The sequence below is a fragment of the Xyrauchen texanus genome, chromosome 39 (genome assembly GCF_025860055.1).
Source record: "Xyrauchen texanus isolate HMW12.3.18 chromosome 39, RBS_HiC_50CHRs, whole genome shotgun sequence".
In the NCBI taxonomy this organism is placed as follows: Eukaryota; Metazoa; Chordata; class Actinopteri; order Cypriniformes; family Catostomidae; genus Xyrauchen; species Xyrauchen texanus.
This window is the reverse complement of record NC_068314.1, coordinates 25,823,087-25,843,454: the sequence shown is the minus strand read 5'-3', so window position 1 is coordinate 25,843,454 and position 20,368 is coordinate 25,823,087. Positions and strand designations below refer to the sequence as shown.

Here is a 20,368-nt window from a genome sequence, read left to right as displayed (position 1 = left end):
AATAGTGCTAAGAGACCATCTGGAAGTCCACACACTGTGCTAAAACATCACTGGTGTCCAAGTGTTCAATGCAACTGCCTTTAAAAAAAAAAAAATTGTAAATCTAATGTTACTTACACTTACATTGACTGAATTAATGAATACTTGGACACCTCCAACGTTTAAGAGCTGTGGGTGTAATTTTCAGATGGTCCCTTACATGCACTATTCCATAAAAGCCCATAGGAGCATTTTTAAACATAATCTCCAGCTACTACAAGCATTGACCGTATGAGTTCAATGTTTTATGCCTGTATGATATAGCCATTTATTCTTTAACCAATTGTGCTAATTGTAATAAGGAATGCACAGACACTTACAGACATAATAATGATTAAAAACACATTAAAGCTATCATATTGGTCACTGTGGCAGTAGGGGCGTGATCGAGCATCCATCGGGAGAGAGAGAGCAGTAAGGGTGCATACACTTGAGCCATATTATGAATAACACCTGTCTCTAACTGTAGTGAGATTGGGGAGAGCGGCATAAAAGTACCACGTCAGTGCCTGATCGAGAGAGAGAGAGAGACTGGGTCGAGAGCCTTACTATGAAACTGATGTGTTAGTGAGAAGCTGAGGCATTTGTAGCTGAGGCATTATTGTGAAGCTGTAAACCAGAGAATTGGTTGATTAAATGTTCCCTACCTGTGTATGAAGAATCCAGCCCTCATTCGTGAAGATGGCCGCAGAAGATGACCCCAAAGCTTTCCTCGACCTGTTCGAGTCTTATCCATTTGTTGTCCAGGGAGGCCCAGCTCGCAGCTTAACAACTGCTGGTGGCTAATCTCCTGGTATATGAATCCTTGAATAAAACAATCCTGCAGCGGGTTGTCAGAGCCCAGAACAACACCACCAGCTCTTCCGGTCTATGGAGTTGGAGAGGACCGGCTGCCCGTTTGCCTTCTCTCATCATCTCTGTGACACCTGCAGGAAATGGCTACTGGTGGGGGATCATGACGGCGGTCCATTGGCAGCGATGTTTGCAGGTGGTAAATCCACCTGCCACCCAAAAAGTGCCATTGCATCCCCTTCTGCTGATCGAGATCCCATTCAAAAGAATTGACATGGTCCTTGTCGGGCCATTAGACCGGACATCATGCGGACATTGCTTTGTATTAGTCCTGGTAGACTATGCAAAATGATGTCCGGTGGCAGTGCCTCTACGCAGCATCTCAGCACGTAGTGTTGTGGATGCACTTATAATCTCCTGGGTGGGGATTCCGAAACAAAATCCTCACTGATCAGGGCACAACCTTTATGTCATGAACATTATGCAAATTATTGGCCATTAAATCGATCTGCACCAGTGTTGACCATCCACAAACAGATGGCCTGGTGGAACGATAAAACCCTTAAAAACATGATTCGTAAGTTTATGCACGATGATGCTAGAACTTGAGTGGTGGTGGTGTAGTGGTCTAAGCACATAACTGGTAATCTGGTAATCAGAAGGACGCTGGTTTGAGCCCCACATCCACCACCATTGTGTCCTTGAGCAAGGCACTTAACTCCAGGTTGCTCCGGGGGGATTGTCCCTGTAATAAGTGCACTGTAAGTCGCTTTGGATAAAAGCGTCTGCCAAATGCATACATGTAAATGTAATGTAAATTGGGACAAATGGCTCGATCCCCTGTTATTCACAGTATGAGAGGTCACGCAAGCCTCCACAGGGTTTTCCCCATTTGAGCTGCTGTATGGGCGGCTCCCACATGGAATGCTTGATGTCATGCTTGAAGCTTGGGAGGAGGGACTTTCAACTAGTAAGAATTACATTTTATACGTTCTTGATCTTAGAGCAAAACTCCACACCTTGGGGCAACTAACACAGGAGAAAGTGGCAAGGACCCTTTGAGGTCACACTACAAGTGGGGGATCTCGATTATGAGGTAAAATGAACCGATAGAGGGGGCACACATCAAATTTATCACCTCAACCTCCTGAAATTGTGGAGGGAGGTGACCTTGTGACGTTGGCTACGGTAGTTCCGAAGAGGGCGGAGCTAGGGCTGGAGGCAAACACAAAACACAATCACGTCACCGTGGTCACTTTCGGAGACCACCTCTCATTGTACAAACTCCCAGAGGTTGCCAAATTACAACAACAATTTGCGGATGTGTTTTCCCCTCTACTGGTCGCACGAACCTCATCCAACACCACATCGAGACCGAGCCAGGGGTGGTGGATTTATTGACTAATTGAAACATTTGTCATGAGCCTGTTTGTTTTTATGGGGGGGGGGGGGGCTTTCTCTCGCCAATTTGGTATGCCCAATGTCCTTGTGGTGGCATAGTGACAATCTAGGTTGCGAAGGACAAGTCTCAGCTGTCTCTGCGTCTGAGACCATCAATCCACACATCTTATCACGTGGCTTGTTGAGCACGTTACCACGGAGACCTAGCGCGTGTGAAGTCTTGCGCTATTCTCTGCGGCATCCACGCACAACTCGCCACGTGCCCCACCGAGAGCAAGAACCACATTATAGTGACCACGAGAATGTTAACCCAACGTGACTACCCATCCTAGCAACCTAGACAATTGGTTGCTTAAGAAGCCTGACAGGAGTCACTCAGCATGCCCTGGATTCTAACTTGCGACTCCAGATGTGGTAGTCAGCGTCTTTAACTTTCTAAGCTATCCAGACCCCCTATGAGCCTGTTTGTTTATATATTTTCCAAATTTGTACTCGAATTTGGTGAATCTTTGGTTGTCTTTAAAAAATTGCATATCTGCAAATATTAAAACAGCAAATTATGTTTTATATGTGTGCAGGGATATTTAAGGGATAATGCAGTTGCCCCCTACAAGCACACCACACTGTCACAACATGTATGACAGTCATCCTTGCATTAATCAACAAGATAAAATAAAGCATGATGTTTAGAAATTTATATGACTTATTCATATTAATGCAGCAAGATCATTTCCATGATATTTCATCAGTATGCAGGGCTATTCAGGGAATCAAGGAAGCAATCTCCAGGGAAACAAAATTGGCTTCATAATTCCTACATGATAGGATCATATTCACATAGTGTTATAGTTTTACAGCATTTAAGCCATTGTTTCCATCTGTTCCTTATAAAGATACTATAATACAACTATGGAAATGTATTAGTTAGAATCAGGGCCATACAACCATACATTTTGCGTGGGGAACATTCACACACCTAATGTTTAGAATTGTGTTTGAACAATATCTGAGTTTTTTCTGTTGCAGATACATTTGGTCCCCCAATATTCAACATTTGGTTACATCCGTTAAAACTTTTGTTAATTTGTTTTGTTTGTTTTACAGTTACTGATCAATTCAAATGAAGTCTCCACCAGAAAACTGCTGTTTTAAGTCTGTCTAGGATACATGCTCCAATGAACTTACTTGCCGTATTACGTTGTAAACTTCAACCAAATCTGAGCTTTTTCCTTCTTTATTAACTTCTAATGATATCATTTGTATGTGTATACTCCAAAACATTGCTGAGATATAAGCATTTAATGCTTTCCTTTTCACAGCTGTGCATTATATTCGAACTGTGTCACTTGGGCAAAGTGACTTAAAATGATGGATCAGGTCACAGAAATAATAATAATTAAAAAAACAAAAACAATAATTAAAAAAAACAAAAACATTCTAGGATTAAAGCAAATTCACTTCCCTTTTTTTTGTTGACAAAACCTGCTAAAGTGCAGATTCCAAACCCTTATTAACATTCCACAGACATTCTCTCAAATGCTGGATGGATGGATGGGATGAAATGGGATGGAGAGAAAACATACAAGCTTTGTATCAAGCCTGACCTCTCCCTTATTAACTCAACAGAATGAACACTACGAGTTTGAACATTTGTGGTTTGCAAACAACCTCACCACCTGTATTTAAGACTTGGAACTCATTGTAATTGTGTTAACCATCAGATTGTAGAGTGGTTTAATACATATGTACCATTTGTGAGATGGTGGTCTCGAGTCTTGTGCAATGTGTCAACCTGATGTTATTGAACAGAAGTGGTGAAACTGTCATTAAAGTGCTTATCAGGTACCGTAATTAAAGGTAAAGGAAAAATAACTTCCTTCTCAATGGCTGTGTCTGTTTCAGAGGGAATATGTAATCATATTCTAAATGCTCAAATAAATTAGATATATGAATATATGTGCACCAATGTAATGTAAGTCCCTGGGGCACTCTGTGGTTATTAGAGTTTTGGCTTTGTTTAGTAGTAGTAATACGAATGAGTTCATTTGACATTTATGCTGTAATTTCTAATTTAAGTGTTCGTTGAGCCACACAAGTAGTTTAATCTCTGGTATAAAGCTTGTATTACTATGTTTTCCTGGTCTGTTGTGATGTCTTTTGACATTTTGAGAATTCATAGTTATAATTAGAGACTTGTACTGGTTTTGGGATCTTGAAAGGTACATATTACTAGAAGGCAGTGACATCTGCCATTTAAGGTGCTAACTGCAGCAGAATGACATACTTTTCATTACACATGTATGAATTGCTTCGAAGAAGAGTTGATAAAAAGGTCACCGTGATGTCATAATCATATTGTCTTAAACATATGGTTACATACATGAAAGATGTTTAGATTCTGAACTGATACAGGACTAATTATAAACCACTATTTTTAAGACAAAAAAAAAAAAAACTGCAGGCTATAATAACAACAACACATGACTAATAAAACTTGTCACTTGAGTAACCTTAATAAGTGACTGATTGATGACATAATTTAAGTGAGCTCAAAAGCCACACTCTGTGTCAATTTTTCTTTGAAGGTTACATCCTTGAATCAGTGTTTATCTAGTTAAAAGCTCTGCATACAGAAATTCACTACATCAACTTTTCAAAAATGTTTCATACTGCATCTTTCATGATCAAGTTTGATTTATAATAAAGTATTCATAGATTTAAGTATTCATGGATTTTGAGGAATCAATAAGACAAAATAATCAAAAATAAGAACGAAAAAAGTCAAAAATATATTTTTACTTAATGGGATAGTTCATTTACTCACACGCATGCCATCCTGGATGTGTATGACTTGTGCTAAAATATTGAAGCTCCCAAGTAGTCTAATCCATGTGCCTCCAATGGTTTTATCCATGTCTTCAGAAGCGATAGGATAGATGTGGTGAGAAACAGATCAATACTTAATTCCTTTTTTACTAATTCTCCTCCCTGCTCAGTCAATCTCCACTTTAAAATTCACTTTCTTCTTGTGTTTTTGGTGATTCATGTTCTTCATGTATATCGCCACCTACTGGGCAGAGAGAATAATTGCTAGCAAAAATTGACTTAAACATTGATCTGTTTCTCACCCACACCTGTCTTATCATTTCTGAAGTCATGGATTAAACCACTGGATTTTTATGTATTGCTTTTATGCTGCTTTTATGTGCTTTTTGCAGCGTCAAAACTTACATTGAATGGACCTACATATATTAGGTATAAATATTTTTCTAAAAATCTTAATTTGTGTTCTGAAGAGAGACAGTCATAGACAGATGGCACGAGGGTCAGAAAAATATAAGATAATATTACATTTTGTGTGAATTATTTAAGTAGCACATGGGGGGCACATTGTCCTCTTTTTGAGATACAATGTTCAACATTGATTTAGTTCTTGTATCTTTTATGCCATGAAATAGTTGTGTTCTCATTCTAATGCATGATGCACTATTTTCTGAAGTTTGTGACTGGTGGAATGTTCTGCCTGAAGTATTGCTCTGCAAATGTTGATACATTTGATCTTTATAAAGGCTAATCATAATTATAAATTATTGTATCATCTCTACTTTTCTGGTAATTTATTATGCCAATTAACACTAAATGTGGACTTTTAAACCCCACTTTGTGAACAACAAAAAAAAGTATGTTATTCTTGTATGCAAACAAAAAAGGTAACTAAAAAAGAATAGTCTCTTAACCTGAAATTATATACATACATGACATGTGGCATCAGCCTTTCTTTTGGTGTACAGGTAATTCAACTACTGTAAATGATCATTGTTTTATGTATGTCATATTCACTAATTTGGTCTTATTGATTAATTGTTCCTTTATTTTGTAGGCTGGTACTGAGGTTGCATGGCTTCAAGTGAGGCAAGGGATACCCTCACTGGTGCATCAGAATGGACTTTCCTTGTGCGTGACAGCAGCCATCCACTCTACCTCTTCACCCTCTCAGTAAAGACCTGGAGAGGCCCAACTAACATCTGCATAGAATATGACAGTGTCCGTTTTCGTCTTGATTCCAGTATTCTAACACTATCTTCCCTGTTGTCCTTTTCTGCTATTCCTAGTCTTGTGCAGCACTATGTATCCCATAGTCAAGGGAAGGAGGGAGAGAGGATAGCAGAAGAACATCAAGTGGCATAAAAGGACAATGCAGTCTCAAATCACTGCCAAACTTATGAAGACTCTTTACAGGCCACATGCCTTTCCAACATTGCAGCACCTTGCACGCCTCATTATAAACAGACAGGTCACTTGCCATACACAGCTGCCACTGCCACGCCCACTGTTGCTTTACTTGCAAGAGTACCCCTTTCAGGTGTAAAGACACTTGAGGAGAACATTGATCCATTTTGGGGGTTAGGCCTTGCAAATTCACAGGTGAATTACCCATGTCAGCAATAATGTTTTGCAGGGTCCTGTTATGATTGGCAGAAGAACAGCTGGATGTCCAATGAAAATAGGGCTTGAAAAGGCAGATGAAATGCAAAGGACCACTGTAAAGCGATTAATGGAAAGGAGGTGGTGAGAACTGGCTTGACAATATAAATTATATTTAATAAAAAAATAAACAAAAAGACACAAACACACACATATGACGGACACAGGGCAGCTGCCCGTAAACGCTCTCTCTCTGTCACGCCACCGTCTGCAGTCGGCCTTTATCCCTCTCGGAGGCTTGATTAGCTTGATAAGGACCGGGTGTGTAGAATCACGACCTGCCCTCTGCCCTGTCACAACCACTTTGAGTTCATTTTTTAAATATCTGAAAATATTTATATATTTTTTTTAGTAAAGCAAAATTTTTCTAGGATGTTTGTGTTTCCCTGTATTCATGGAGCTCCAACTCTGCACACATACAACCATTCCCAACATTGAGTTCAGTGAAGCGGACTTTTATTTTGAAATGTTTTACTTCTGCCATAAGGTTGCGCATTTCACATTGGATGTGTATGACGATATGGCGGAAGGAGAGGAGCCGTAAGTGAAATTTTATGCAAAACTGAACCTAAATCCCTCGTAACAGTGCTTTTAGTTCAATCAACAGGACGCAAGAACTTTAACTTGCGGGTAGCAGAGCATGAATGAACCTTCTTTTATTCTCTCTTTTTAGGGAGAAGAAAAGAAGGCGAATAGAGGAGCTGAATGAGAAGTTAGTGAAATGAAAGATGAGAATTTAGATGTGGCAGCCAGCATGTTTGGGAGGTGTTACAACAGGAATTTAAAGCTCACTTTATCTAAATACATTGTCCAGACTATTTTACGAACAGTTCACAACTTAAAAATCTAAACAAATCTAGCTAAACACAAGAGGGTGAAAGCTTGCGAAACCTCCAAACACTGCTGACTGCACAAATGCCATAATAACCATGTTCTGTTATAACATTTAATATGAGACACCTTGTTTGAAAACATTAAGATTCCTACCTTATGTCACTACCACACCAGCCAAAACCTAATGAAGTATTGCTTATATCGTCTTTATTAGGTCATTGTATATCCAATTGTTTGCTAACAATTGGAATGATGAGCCATGTAATAAAAGTTTTATTTCTCATTCCACAGTATGGTTGTGGAAGACGGGAGTGGGGATTGCAGTGACTGGCAAGGAAGATGGGACCATGTCAAAAAGTTCTTGGAAAGAGCTGGACCATTCACTCATCCAGATTTTGAACCCAGTACTGAGGTTGGTCAAATCATTCTTATGAGAATATTTCAGGTTAATTTCAAGTACAGCACATTTGCGGCATAATGTTGATTACCACAAAAATAATTTTCTACTTGCCCCTCCTTTTCTTTAGAAAAATAATAAATCAAGGTTACAGCTTGACACTTGCAATGGAAGGGAATTTTGGAGGGTTTAAAGGCAGAAATCTGAAGCTTACAATTTTGTAAAAGTACTTGCATTAATTTTTCTGTTAAAACTTATGCATTATTTGAGCTGTGAAGTAGTTTTTGCTGGATTACAGGGTTTATGGCATTATGTCGGCATGGCAACAAAAGTTGTAACATTTTATATCGTTATGCAGAAAAGGTTAGTAGGTGGTTATTTTTATTTGTATAGTTCTTTTCACAACACACATCGCTTCAAAGCAGCTTTATAGAAAATCATGCATTAACAGAAAATTTAACTTTAATATCTTTAAAGTCTTAGAGTGATTATTGTGTAGTTTGATTAAATTTGATTGCAAATTGTGTATGAAAATTAAATAATAATTGTATTTAGAACCCCTGTGAGCAAGCTGAAGGCAACTGTGGCAAGGAACACAAAGCTCCAAAATGGAGGAAAAATAACCTTGGGAGAAACAATGCTCACTGTGGGGGCCAGTTCCCCTTTGGCTAAACAACATGAATATAATAACAATACTAGTTATTTCTATACAGTGCAGTGATTTTTTTTTTTTAAACTGTAAGATTAATGACTAATATCTTTGAAGTCCATCCTGGATTAACTGTAGAAGTTCACATAGATGCTTTGTCATTTGTTAGTTATGGTAAATGGTCTGCACTTATATAGCATTTGTTTTTTTAACCTTAGAGGTTACCAAAACGCTTTACACTGTGTCCCAATCACCCATTCACACTCACACTCATACACCAATGAGCAACTTGGTTCAGTGTCTTGCCCAAGGATGGCTGATGAAGGCTTTTGTTGGCAATTAATTGAGTCTATGTATTCCATTTCAAGAGTGTAGTCCATCAATAGACAAAGGTGATGCAGTTAGAGATCAATGAGATGCATCACAGTTCAACCGGAAGGTTATTTCAGTGAGGTCCATCCTAAGTCCAAGGTTCAGGCAGTGGCATATGAAGTATCTGATGTCTTCCAGTCAGAGTTGGCATCAGCTCATCCTCTGAAGTCCATTGTAAAAGACTGAAGACATCTCTGGCCTGCACCGGCTGCATTTAGTCATCATCACTCAGAGACACATAGCAGTGGAGTCTGACACGAAGAAGGAACAGAGCCGGCTCTGGTAACCTCGGGATATTAATCCAGAGGTTGAGACATGGAAACAAATAGAATAATATTAGCGTAAATGTCATTACATTTTATGCAGAGTTCTAGATCATGATCAATGTTTCTGGTTCTGGCAGACCTAACTAAAGCAGCCTAATTGTGAGTTGAAAGATACATTTGGTGTATGCCTGGCTAAATAGATGAGTCTTTAGTCTAGACTTAAACTGAGTCTGTCTGCATCCTGAACAGTGTTAGGGAGACTATTCTATAGTTTAGGAGCAAAATGGGAAAACATAGGATCTACCTCATGATGTTGATTTTGATATTCTTAGAATTATTGATATTAACAATTAATTAATATGAAATTGAATAGGTAGCCAATGTAATGATAATAAAATGGGGGTAATATGATCATATTTCTTGGTTCTAGCCAGCACTCTGGCAGCTGCATTTTGAACCAATTGAAGTTTATTTATTGAAATTGCAGGACATCTTCCCAGTAATGCATTACAGTAATCTAGTCTTCAGGTCATGAACACATGAATTAGTTTTTCGGCATCAGCAACAGAGAGCATGTGTCCTAACTTAGAAATATTTCAGTTTTTTAGCACACTAAAACCACGTTAAGACGTAAATTGTTTACATCTTTTGGCTATACTTTTGAAACATTGAGTATTTTAACATTTATGGATCGACCACATGCACTTCCATTGTAAGTGCCACACTGTAACCCAGATTTCTGCTTTTCTTTTAAAGGAGGGGAAAGTTGACATTAATTCACAAATGCTGTCGATTGAGCTTAACATGTATTGAACAAAACATATTCATTGAATGCACTAAATGGGTCTCATTTTAGTTTCATGATTCTAATGCAAGATCAGTCAGTTTGGAAACTTGAATGTTGCTTATTTCTTTCCTCTGGGCATCTTCTTGCAGTCTCTCCAGTTTTTATTGGACACATGCAAAATTCTGGTTATTGGAGCTGGTGGACTTGGATGTGAACTGCTGAAAGATCTGGTATAGTTCTTCTTGCTCCGTAATTTCCAAACAGGTTTCTTTGTTTGTTCCTGCCATTACTGCAAACCTCCTTGTAGTTGCACAGAGGCTGTTTGCTAGCTTATACTGTTATGTACATGTATTCAGGCTGGTTGACCTCTATCATTTTTCTAATCAAAAAGATTTGTTTTTCTGTGGTGCAACTTTTTTTTCCCCACTAAGGCCTTGTCAGGTTTTCGACACATTGATGTGGTGGACATGGACACTATTGATGTTTCCAATCTCAACAGACAGTTCCTCTTCAGGTTAGTCTTAGTCAACTGCTAGTTGCCATTTTCATAACTATTCTATCATGAGTGGAGAGAGAGAGGGGATTTTGTTTTTGTGTTCCTTTTTTGTTTTTGTTTTTTTACTAATATAAACTGCTTGCTGATGTATCTGCAGACCTAAAGATGTGGGGCAATCAAAAGCAGAGGTTGCAGCAGACTTCATAAACGGCAGAATAACAGGATGCAATGTTGTCCCGTATCTTTCTACACAGTGTATCAAACTTTGCATAGTCTGTCAAATCATAATATATTTCTCTAATTTTGGGATGTGTCTCAAAATTTGTGGGGGATGTTGAAATGTTGCTATATTTCTCTTTATGAAATGTTTTCTTGTAATATATGTGTCAAAATATGTTTATGTTTCCCTTAATAACCAATACAGACATTTTAAGAAAATCCAGGACTTGGATGAGACATTTTACAGGCGTAAAAATAGCCTATTTTACTTCCTTATGAAATCTAAGATAAATAGTCTGATCTTATTCTAACACATCATAAAACATGTGGAAATTTTATTCTTTAATGTCAGAAATAATAATTTGTGTTTGACCCTTTATTTATTCATAAAGCTTACATGTAATTCTAATGTTGTGTTGCTGCATAGAATTTCATATAGTAGTGTGTGGCCTGGACTCTGTTGTTGCGAGAAGATGGATGAACGGCATGCTGGTATGTGTTTACTGTCCTGTATAAATCAACAAACAGTGCATGCAAATATCTTTATATAGAGTCCTTTGTATGTTCTTTAAATAGTGTTTCTGTGCTTCTTATGTTAGAGTTTATGTTTCTGGTTTTCTATTTGTTAGCTGTCGCTGCTGATCTATGAAGATGGTGTCCTGGACCCCAGCTCTATTATTCCTCTTATAGATGGAGGCACAGAGGGCTTTAAGGGCAATGCTCGAGTCATTCTTCCAGGCATGACCACTTGCATTGACTGCACCCTAGAACTCTACCCCCCACAGGTGTGATGTACATACTAGGCTTGTGTTTTTAAAAGCAAAGCCTGAAATGTGATATTCAATTTAGCTTAAAGATGATGTGTGTAATTACTGCAGCACTATTGTCACCAAATGGAATTGCAAAAATATTGATGTTTTCAAACAGATTTTCTGAACCGATTTGTCATTAGTCTGACCAACATAGAGTCCCACCCTAAACTCACACCATTAGTTGAGCGAGCAGCAGCATGCTGTTGCAGTGTCGGGCTGGTCAAGATGCTTAAACAAGCAGAGCAATGTTTTGATTGTGCCACAGGGAACTTTGCAGGGGAATTAACCTATGAATGATTTTCATTTTAATAGTTTGTACATAATAAGCTGTAATAGGAGAAAGTATTTTAGCTTAGGCAACTTAATGCATTAATTCAGTTTGCTAAATTATATAAACAATAATGCATAAAAAAAAAAAAAACTCTTAATGGGATAGTTCAACCAAAACTAAAAATTCTCTCATCATTTACTCACCCTCATTATATCCCAGGTGTGAATGACTGTCTTTCTTCAGCAGAACACATTTGATTTTTTTTTTTAAATATATCAGCTCAATATGTCCTTGAAATGCAAGTGGATGGCGATCAGACATTTTTGAAGTTCCAAAAATTACACAGTCAGCATTAACCTCAGCCCCTAAGTCTCCAGCGGTTAAATTAATGTCTTCTAAAGCGACACAATTGCTTTTGGTGTGAAAAATATAAATATTTAAGTACTTTTTAACTATAAATCATTGCTTCTGGTCAGCTGCGGTATACTCATTCACGAGAGCACTGAATTAATGTGGTCTCTCGTGTGACGTATTCGCATTGGCATGTAACGGATGTAATCTCACGTTCTCTTGGTTGAGACATCCAGGATAAGCACACAAACGACCATTGGGAGTAAACAAACGGATACAAATGCATATCTAAACCAACCAAGCTTCTGTACAGCATTCCTCCTACTCAGTTGTAATCAGCACTGCTCTTCCAGGCGTGTCGCACATTTGTCAATTCTCGCGTGTCTCGCGTGCCGACACGATTACGTCACACACATATACGGCACACACGTATACTCCTGCTTTCCAGAAATGACAGATTATAGTTAAAAAGTACTAACATATGTATCTTTTTTGCACCAAAAGTGATTTGTCACTTTATAAGACTCTAATTTAACAGCTTGAGTCGTATTGATGATGTTAATGCTGATTGTCTGTTCTTTTTGGAGCTTCAAAAGTCTGATGACCATCCACTTGCATTTTAAGGACCTCCTGAGCTGAGATAATTTTCTTCAAATGTGTTCTGCTGAAGAAAAAGTCATACTCTCCTGGGATGGCATAAGGGTGAGTAAATGATGAGACAATCTTTGGGTGAACTAACACTTTTAATCAAGTCTCCGGGCCACCATTAGGAATATTCCTACCATCTGAGCAATTCAAGCTTGAAGTACCACCTGTTTTCAGCAGGGGGCAGTAAGCAAAACTCCAGCTTAATAGGCAATGTGCAGCTGTACAGACAACAAACCACTCTCATGCTTGACCGCACAACATAAGAGCAGGTTCTTGCACTCAGAAACAGCTGGAAGGCGCAGTCTTGTATGCAGGGATCTCAAGATGTGTTTTAAGTTGTAAAACAACCTTTAACTTGACACGGCAACCTAAAAAGCTGTTAATGATGCAACGCAACCAAAGTGAGATGCTCAAAAAGTGTCCGTATGATGCACATGTACATTGACGCATCTTTAGAAATTCCCTGATAATAAATCTATCTCGAACAGATCGGCGAGTTCATTTGCAAAATAGATTGCTGTGAACTGTTGGCCAATGCAAGGCTTCTGAACTATAAAATGAAAATAATACAAAAAGTGTCTTCTACAGTTTCTTACAATGCTTACCTCATCTGCCACAATAATTTAATGATTTTAATTATCTGAACATATTATATTTATAATATATTTTATATTCATAATTATTCAATATATTATTATTTAATCACTATAAATAGATATATTGAATAATTGTGTTTTTTGATAGCATTAATTGGCAAATATTTATATATGCTATTAATCCGTTAAATTAATCAGAACATTTATGTAATTAATTTGATTAAAAACTGTAATCCATTGACATCCCTAATATTGGCATTAAAAAAATCATTAAGATTTGCATCAAGTTTGTCACAAAAACAAAGTTCGACTGAGTCCTGTTGTTAAGTTTCATAGTTTTGGTCTTTGTCCTCAGATAAACTTCCCAATGTGTACTATCGCTTCTATGCCACGATTACCTGAACATTGTGTTGAATATGTCCGCATGCTGCTTTGGCCCAAAGACAAGCCTTTTGGAGGTACATGAATGCGCATTACCTACATAGGACTGAATCTACAACATTGTCAAAAGCAGATTGTTTTATTTTTAAATGTTGTCCTCAGATGATGTGGCCCTAGATGGGGATGACCCTAAGCACATTCAATGGGTGTACCAGAAATCTTTGGAGAGAGCAGCAGAATTCAACATCAAAGGGGTGACTTACAGACTCACCCAGGGTGAGTGAGAGAGACCTGGTTACTTGGTCAGTGGCAAACAATGATCACCAAATTGGGCTACTGGTTATGAAAGGGTTTTTCTACCCAGGTGGTTATCATTAAAAGAGCTGTAAGTGATGTTAGCTGTTGTGAAACTTCCACCAGACTTGATCCCTGTCACACTGGACTTTGCGCTCCATTCAAACGCATCTGAACAAAGGACATGAAAGTTCAAATATGGTTAACTCTGGCCTGCGAATCTGTATGACGAGAAGACATGTGACCAATTGAAGAATGAAACTTCACAGACTGCGTTCTTGGCTCAATAAAAAGAATACATATTTCAAAGCTGATAGTCTTCTGATCAAAAAAATCTGACCAAGCCCAGCATTATTTTATTTTGTTTGTAGTTTCTTAAAAAAAATCACTTGCAGCACCTTTTAAAGGGGTAAAATGAAAATTCTCTCATAATTTACTCTCGTCATCCCAGATGTGTATGACTTTCATTATTCTTCAGAACACAAATAAAGATTTTTAGAATAATATTTAAGCTCTTGTAGGTCCATTCAGTGCAAGTGAATGTGTGCCAAATTTCCAGAAAGCACATATAGCCATCATAAAAATAATCAGTTCGGCTCCAGTGGATAAAATAATGACTTCTGAAGCAAAACACAAGGTGTGTGTAAGAAATGGATCAATATTTTAATATTTTTTTTTTTATTAAAGCATTGAAGCACAAGTTCACACGAGAACTGACATGTGAAATATGGAAAAAATCCAGAAGTGCAGTTTTTTTTTTACAACAGCGGAGCATAGAGAATCTTGCATAGATGCTTCATTTGACTGATTTGAATATGTCAACTGCCATTTTGGAATAGTGAACAAGGAGAGCTGTTTAAATCGGTTTTAATGCAAGTGCGTGAGTGGAGGAGATGCTTCAGACCGAGCTCCTTGCTCTGACTACTGCATAAATTCCTTTGTGTCGAAAAAGTACCACAGTCCAAAGAAACGGCTTCTAATAAAGGATCTACGTATGAATATCTGTGCAGAGAAGGCTTTCACGCTTGCGTCACAGGAGAGGCAGTTTGAAGTCCTCCCTCAACGTACAAACCTCAGGCTTACCTGGGAGCAAACATTTTTTGTAAAAATAAAGTTTAATCCAGTTCTTACACGTTGAAGCGTTTCACTTCAGAAGTCATATATTAGACCACTGGAATCATATAGATAATTTTTATGATGGCTATATGTCCTTTTTGGAGCTTCAGAAAAGTTGCACCATTCACTTGCATTTTATGGACCTACAGAGCTGAAACATTCTTCTAAAATCTTCTTTTGTGTTCTGAAGAAAGAAAGTCATACACACCTGGGATGGCATAAGAGTAAATTATGAGCGAATTTTAATTTTTGGGTGAAATATTCCTTTTAAGTATTTTATTTTAAAATAAAGTACATTTTGTTTACTGTAATTAACTGATATTTTTCAGAAGCTTCCATTGTTGGGTGTTAATGTATTACCTCACCTGTGTTTCAGGAGTTGTAAAGAGAATAATTCCTGCTGTGGCTTCTACAAATGCAGTTATTGCTGGTATGCTGACAAACCAAATATTCTTTGATCTTGGCATGCTTGAATTTTTTTCAAAATTTTAAACAAGTTGAGGTATAAATGAAACTACAGTTCAATTGAGCCACTTTCTTTCTTGCACATTTCAGCTGCTTGTGCCACAGAGGTTTTCAAAATTGCCTCAAGGTAAGTTATTATAAAATGTTTCACTGGGAACATAGAATATAGTGTTCAATCACATGTCTTATTTGTTCTTTACTTCTGCTGTACAGTGCCTACGCCCCTTTGAACAACTACCTGGTGTTCAATGATGTGGATGGACTGTATACACACACCTTTGAGGCTGAGAGAAAGGTCTGTGATTTATCACTGTTGTACACTTTACATTAGCTAGCTACTTAACTATGTGGGAGACTTGGTTCCTACAGTTATTGAACTGGAAGGCACTTTTGATAAAAAAGCATCTAGCATGTAATGAGTGTAGAATGAGTAACCAAGTAGATAACTAAAAATTAAAAAACATTTTTAGGTTATTATTTTATATGTTGACAGCAGAAATAATGTTTTATTTTTTTATTGAACAAAACATTACTCAACAAGACATAGCAGCTTATACAAGTAAGAGACCATTGACACACACACACACACACACACACACACACACACACACACACACATATATATATATATACACACACACACATAAAAACAAACAAACACTATTATAGATGTATAGATATAGTAGTGTCTACAGGTACTGTGATAAGTTTAAGGAATAGGCTAATTTAATGTCATATAATATTAATCATTATTATTTAAATTTCTTTGGTGATGTTGTGGAGAGAGAGAAAAAGAAAGATATAGATTTAAACTAGCTGAATGATAGATAGATAGATATGGAACAATCATAGTTGTAGTAGTAGTAGTATAATACGAGGAATAATAGTAGAAGTAGTGGTAGCAGTAATAATAACAATAATAGCAGTAGTAGTAGTGATAATAATAATAATAATATCATCTCAGCTTTAATAAAATGATTGCCGATATACAAGAAGGAATTCGTAAAATGTCTGAAAATCAACATGGCTTAAATGTTCTGCATGTGTAGGAGAACTGTTCTGCCTGCAGTCAGGTGCCACAGGACCTGCCTTTCCCACCCTCAGCTAAACTTCAAGACGTTCTGGACTACTTGACTGAGAGTGCTTCTCTGTGAGTCACAATCTTTCTTGTTCACTTGTACATTTTTTATGGTCCCTGAACATAATGCTTAACAAAAGTCATATGCAAGTAAACCTCTTAATATTCACATTATGTCTTGTCTCTTTGTGGTAATATTGAATAGAACAATATGTTGAAAAACTGCATTACTGTAGAGCTGTTGGAAAAAATAGTTTCAGCAATGCATCGCGATTCATATTCAATCAATTCTGAGTTCAGTTTAAATCACGGTAGAGCAGTGGTGCGCACCCAAGACAGATGTGTAAACAAAGACGTGAGTTAAATGCATAAACTAAAGTCAAGTGCACAAACACGACTGTTTGCAGACCAGCTGCATCAAACACATGACCATTTGTGCCCGAATGAAACTACGATCCAGAAATTCTTTCACAAACCCACTTATATTGCAACAGGAGAGTTTATTCGTGATAAGCCAACAAACAACATGAAAGATGAGCTCGCACTGATTTACACACAACGGGATAAAACACAGAACAAAATAATAAAGAGGCAGCGGTTCGGGAGATGTTGGTGATATTTCATTTAATTGATGCCTTTCTTATTCTCTTGCACGCTCTCCATTTCATTGCTGTTTGTCATTGCCAGTCACTCGTTTGTCAGGACAGAGAACACACCTGATGATAAAGGTTTTATCTTCTACTCGCAGAGAAAACAGATAGAACGGTGCATATGGGACATTTAATACATTTCTGAAGCAACAACTACACTATTTAAAAGCTTTACTATCACCTGTGCAGGTGAGGAGAGGAGAACCTGACAGCTGCACTCTCATAGAAGCAGATATATCTCTTATCCTGGACCAGCAACTTCCATTTGTGCTTAAAAATGTAAAAGTAATTTTAAATAATAATTAAATACTATTAAATGATTTACTATTATTATTATTATTATTATTATTATTATTATTATTATATAAATATTATTATAAAAATAATAATATAATCAGTTGAAGTAATAGGATTCAGTGTGTTTTGATGGAGAACCAATATTTTTTTTTTTAAGAGATTTTTTTTATAAGGTTCTAAAGAAAGAAACTGAAAAACTGAGATACTCTTTTAAAATATATAACCATTTATTTAATCCTGTGGATATGCCATATTTTGTTCACAGCTCATACTGAACGTAAAAGGCCAGTTTATGTAATGTGACTCGTTCTGATTTGTAAAACCTCTGTTAAATAAAAAGCTGAAAGTGAAAAAATAGAGTAAAAAATTAATTTTGAAGAAACTGAAAAAAGAAAGATATTGAAGGACAAGATATATTGTGATGCATCGAGAATCTTTTTATAATCGAATCGTGAGGCCAGTGGAGATTCACACCTCTACATTACAGTATGCAACAACTGTAGACTGGTTATTGTTATGTTGTACTCAGTGTAGCTGTGCATTTCTCTGAAGTTGTGTCATTTGGTCCTGTTTGTAATAACTGAATTAATCTTCTTTTCTAGTCAAATGAAATCACCTTCCATCACTTCAAATGTGGATGGAAAAAACAAAACTCTTTACCTACAGGTTAAAAGACTTTTATAACATTTGTGTATCTGACTGATCATAAATTAGTTTGATTTGGTTCTGTTTGTCTTTACACACATATTATAGATTTGTTTGTACTAAAAACTAGATTTGTTTACTTTCAGACTGTAGCATCTATTGAAGAGCGAACACGTCCAAATCTAAGCAAAACGCTGAAAGGTGGTTGAAAGTATTTTGTGATAAAATGTAGTATATTTAAAAATATAAATATTGTATAATGTATGAATTGTTCACTACATGACACGTTCTGTGTTTGCAGAGCTTGGACTAGTGGATGGCCAAGAACTAGCTGTGGCTGATGTCACCACTCCTCAGACCGTTCTCTTCAAGCTCATCTTTAGCTCATAGAACAAATGCTTCATTCTCATGGACAGTTTTAAGCAGTTATTGGAGTAGTCATCAATTTTAAGCAGTTATTGGAATAGTCATCAAAATGTAGCATCAAAATTCCAGCCTTGGAAATGTAGTCTGCATCATCACTGACATCACATGTACATGCTCATCTGAAATAGTTGTGGTTGGCATTTAATATCTAGTTTTTGTTCAACTTTGTCCATCAATGAATGACACTTAGAGGGGGCTGCATTTTAATTGTTTTGCACTGCTTTGGTCTTCACACAGGAGGCATTTTTTGGGGGTTTGATAGCCTTTTATATGTCAACTGTTTGTGTATTTATTTTGTTATTGTTCTGCATTAATACAATTTGACTGTATTGTAGAAAAATAATAATTAGTGTTTAAATTAAAAAGGGGATACCTTATTTTAAATGAGTATTAGCGTCATTGTACAGTAATTTGCCCAAGAATTTAAAATGTCACCTCAGTTACTTGGTTTCTGAGTATGTTTACTCCGTGAGATACCTGTTAATTGTAATTGATAATCGAACTTGGTCATTAACCTGTGTGTAATTTATCATTGACAGTATTACAGGTTTAAGTCTGGATTATGACGAGTTGGTACTGCGAGGGAAGGAAACTATTGCCTCAGTGTTGAAGTTGCTATACTCACTATTGCTAACTGTTTTTAATTTGTTGTGGGATAATTTGGTATAAAGTTGAGGTTAGATTGTACTACATTATTCAGTGTACTGTACTGTTATATGCCACTGTCATGTTTCACCTCAATTAAAAGGTTTTACTTTTAAAGAAATGAATTGTAGTTTTGAAGCGCATATATAAAATCATTCAGTTTCGCTAAAACGATACGGCATTCGTAGGACAAACGGTTGCTATGACAGCACGCCACATTTTAACAAGCGCGTGAGAAGGAAACAAAGTCTCTTTTGAAGGGAGTGTATGAGGTACATTTTAGGAGAGTTATAAATGTAAAGAGAAAAGAACATAGATTTTACATGTGTACTTTAAGTCGAATACTTTATTTGAATTATATATTAATGTAATTGTAGATATGATATACTCTGCACCCATTGAGGTACTTGAATTTGGGAATTAACATTAATTGCGTTTCAACATCATATTTACGGGCAAATTGGCGTAATTTTGTATTTTTTAGACATTCCCGTGAGTGCTCACGAAGGATACACCTCATGCATCCTCCGAATTCCCGTGAAAGAAGGTCGCATTCGAAGTGTCCTTATGTTCAGATCAGGAAAATCGGATTTTTTTCTCAAATCAGATTCGCACGTTCAGACATAACCTATCAATATCTGCATGGGTTACTTTGGTAAAGATTTAGGAGTATCCACGTGACAATGATTTCAAAACAAATGCGGGAAAAATGGAGGTGCATAATCTCGCTCTCCAAATAAGCGCCCTGTCCAGAGATTCTCTGGAGTGTGCTTAACTTCAGACCTATAATTAAAATGAAGAGGAGATTTCATGTATTGCTTCCAAGAGATTTATTCCTGAATGGAAGGGTCTTAAAAATCTGTTATGTGTCTCTTTAGCCTTAGATATGCCATCTAGTGTATACAAGGAATTATGAAAAAATGTATTTAGTTTTCTATGGAGACAGCATTATTTGA

General features: G+C 37.0%; 2 protein-coding genes across 4 annotated transcripts in view; one reads left to right on the top strand and one right to left on the bottom strand.

The window, feature by feature from the left end:
* LOC127633040 (chemokine-like protein TAFA-1) overlaps window positions 1-20,368 on the bottom strand; it is a 588,934-nt gene that overhangs the window by 157,262 nt on the left and 411,304 nt on the right. The window lies entirely within an intron of this gene.
* Window positions 6,654-19,501, top strand: LOC127633038 (NEDD8-activating enzyme E1 catalytic subunit-like). Of its 3 annotated transcripts, none has more exons than XM_052111899.1 (18): window positions 6,654-6,801; window positions 7,391-7,429; window positions 7,843-7,963; window positions 10,172-10,252; window positions 10,454-10,536; window positions 10,676-10,756; window positions 10,943-10,986; window positions 11,165-11,229; window positions 11,367-11,522; window positions 13,771-13,873; window positions 13,959-14,072; window positions 15,583-15,636; window positions 15,762-15,798; window positions 15,885-15,966; window positions 16,721-16,821; window positions 18,299-18,362; window positions 18,488-18,542; window positions 18,643-19,501. In XM_052111899.1, the coding sequence occupies exons 1-18, from the start codon at window positions 6,701-6,703 to the stop codon at window positions 18,729-18,731; spliced, it is 1,470 nt and encodes a 489-aa protein (XP_051967859.1). In that variant the 5' UTR covers window positions 6,654-6,700; the 3' UTR covers window positions 18,732-19,501. The 3 variants fall into 3 exon arrangements, with proteins under 3 accessions (XP_051967859.1, XP_051967858.1, XP_051967861.1); XM_052111898.1 differs by lacking the exon at window positions 6,654-6,801 and adding an exon at window positions 6,850-7,257; XM_052111901.1 differs by lacking the exons at window positions 6,654-6,801; window positions 7,391-7,429 and adding an exon at window positions 7,220-7,257.

Bases quoted from the DNA above. Each gene is read 5' to 3' on its own strand.
- LOC127633038 (XM_052111898.1), top strand. From the start codon at position 7,112: ATGGAGCTCCAACTCTGCACACATACAACCATTCCCAACATTGAGTTC. The intron at 14,073-15,582 runs GTGAGTGAGAGA...CCTGTGTTTCAG, and splicing joins GACTTACAGACTCACCCAGG to GAGTTGTAAAGAGAATAATT. The intron at 18,543-18,642 runs GTGGTTGAAAGT...CTGTGTTTGCAG, and splicing joins TCTAAGCAAAACGCTGAAAG to AGCTTGGACTAGTGGATGGC.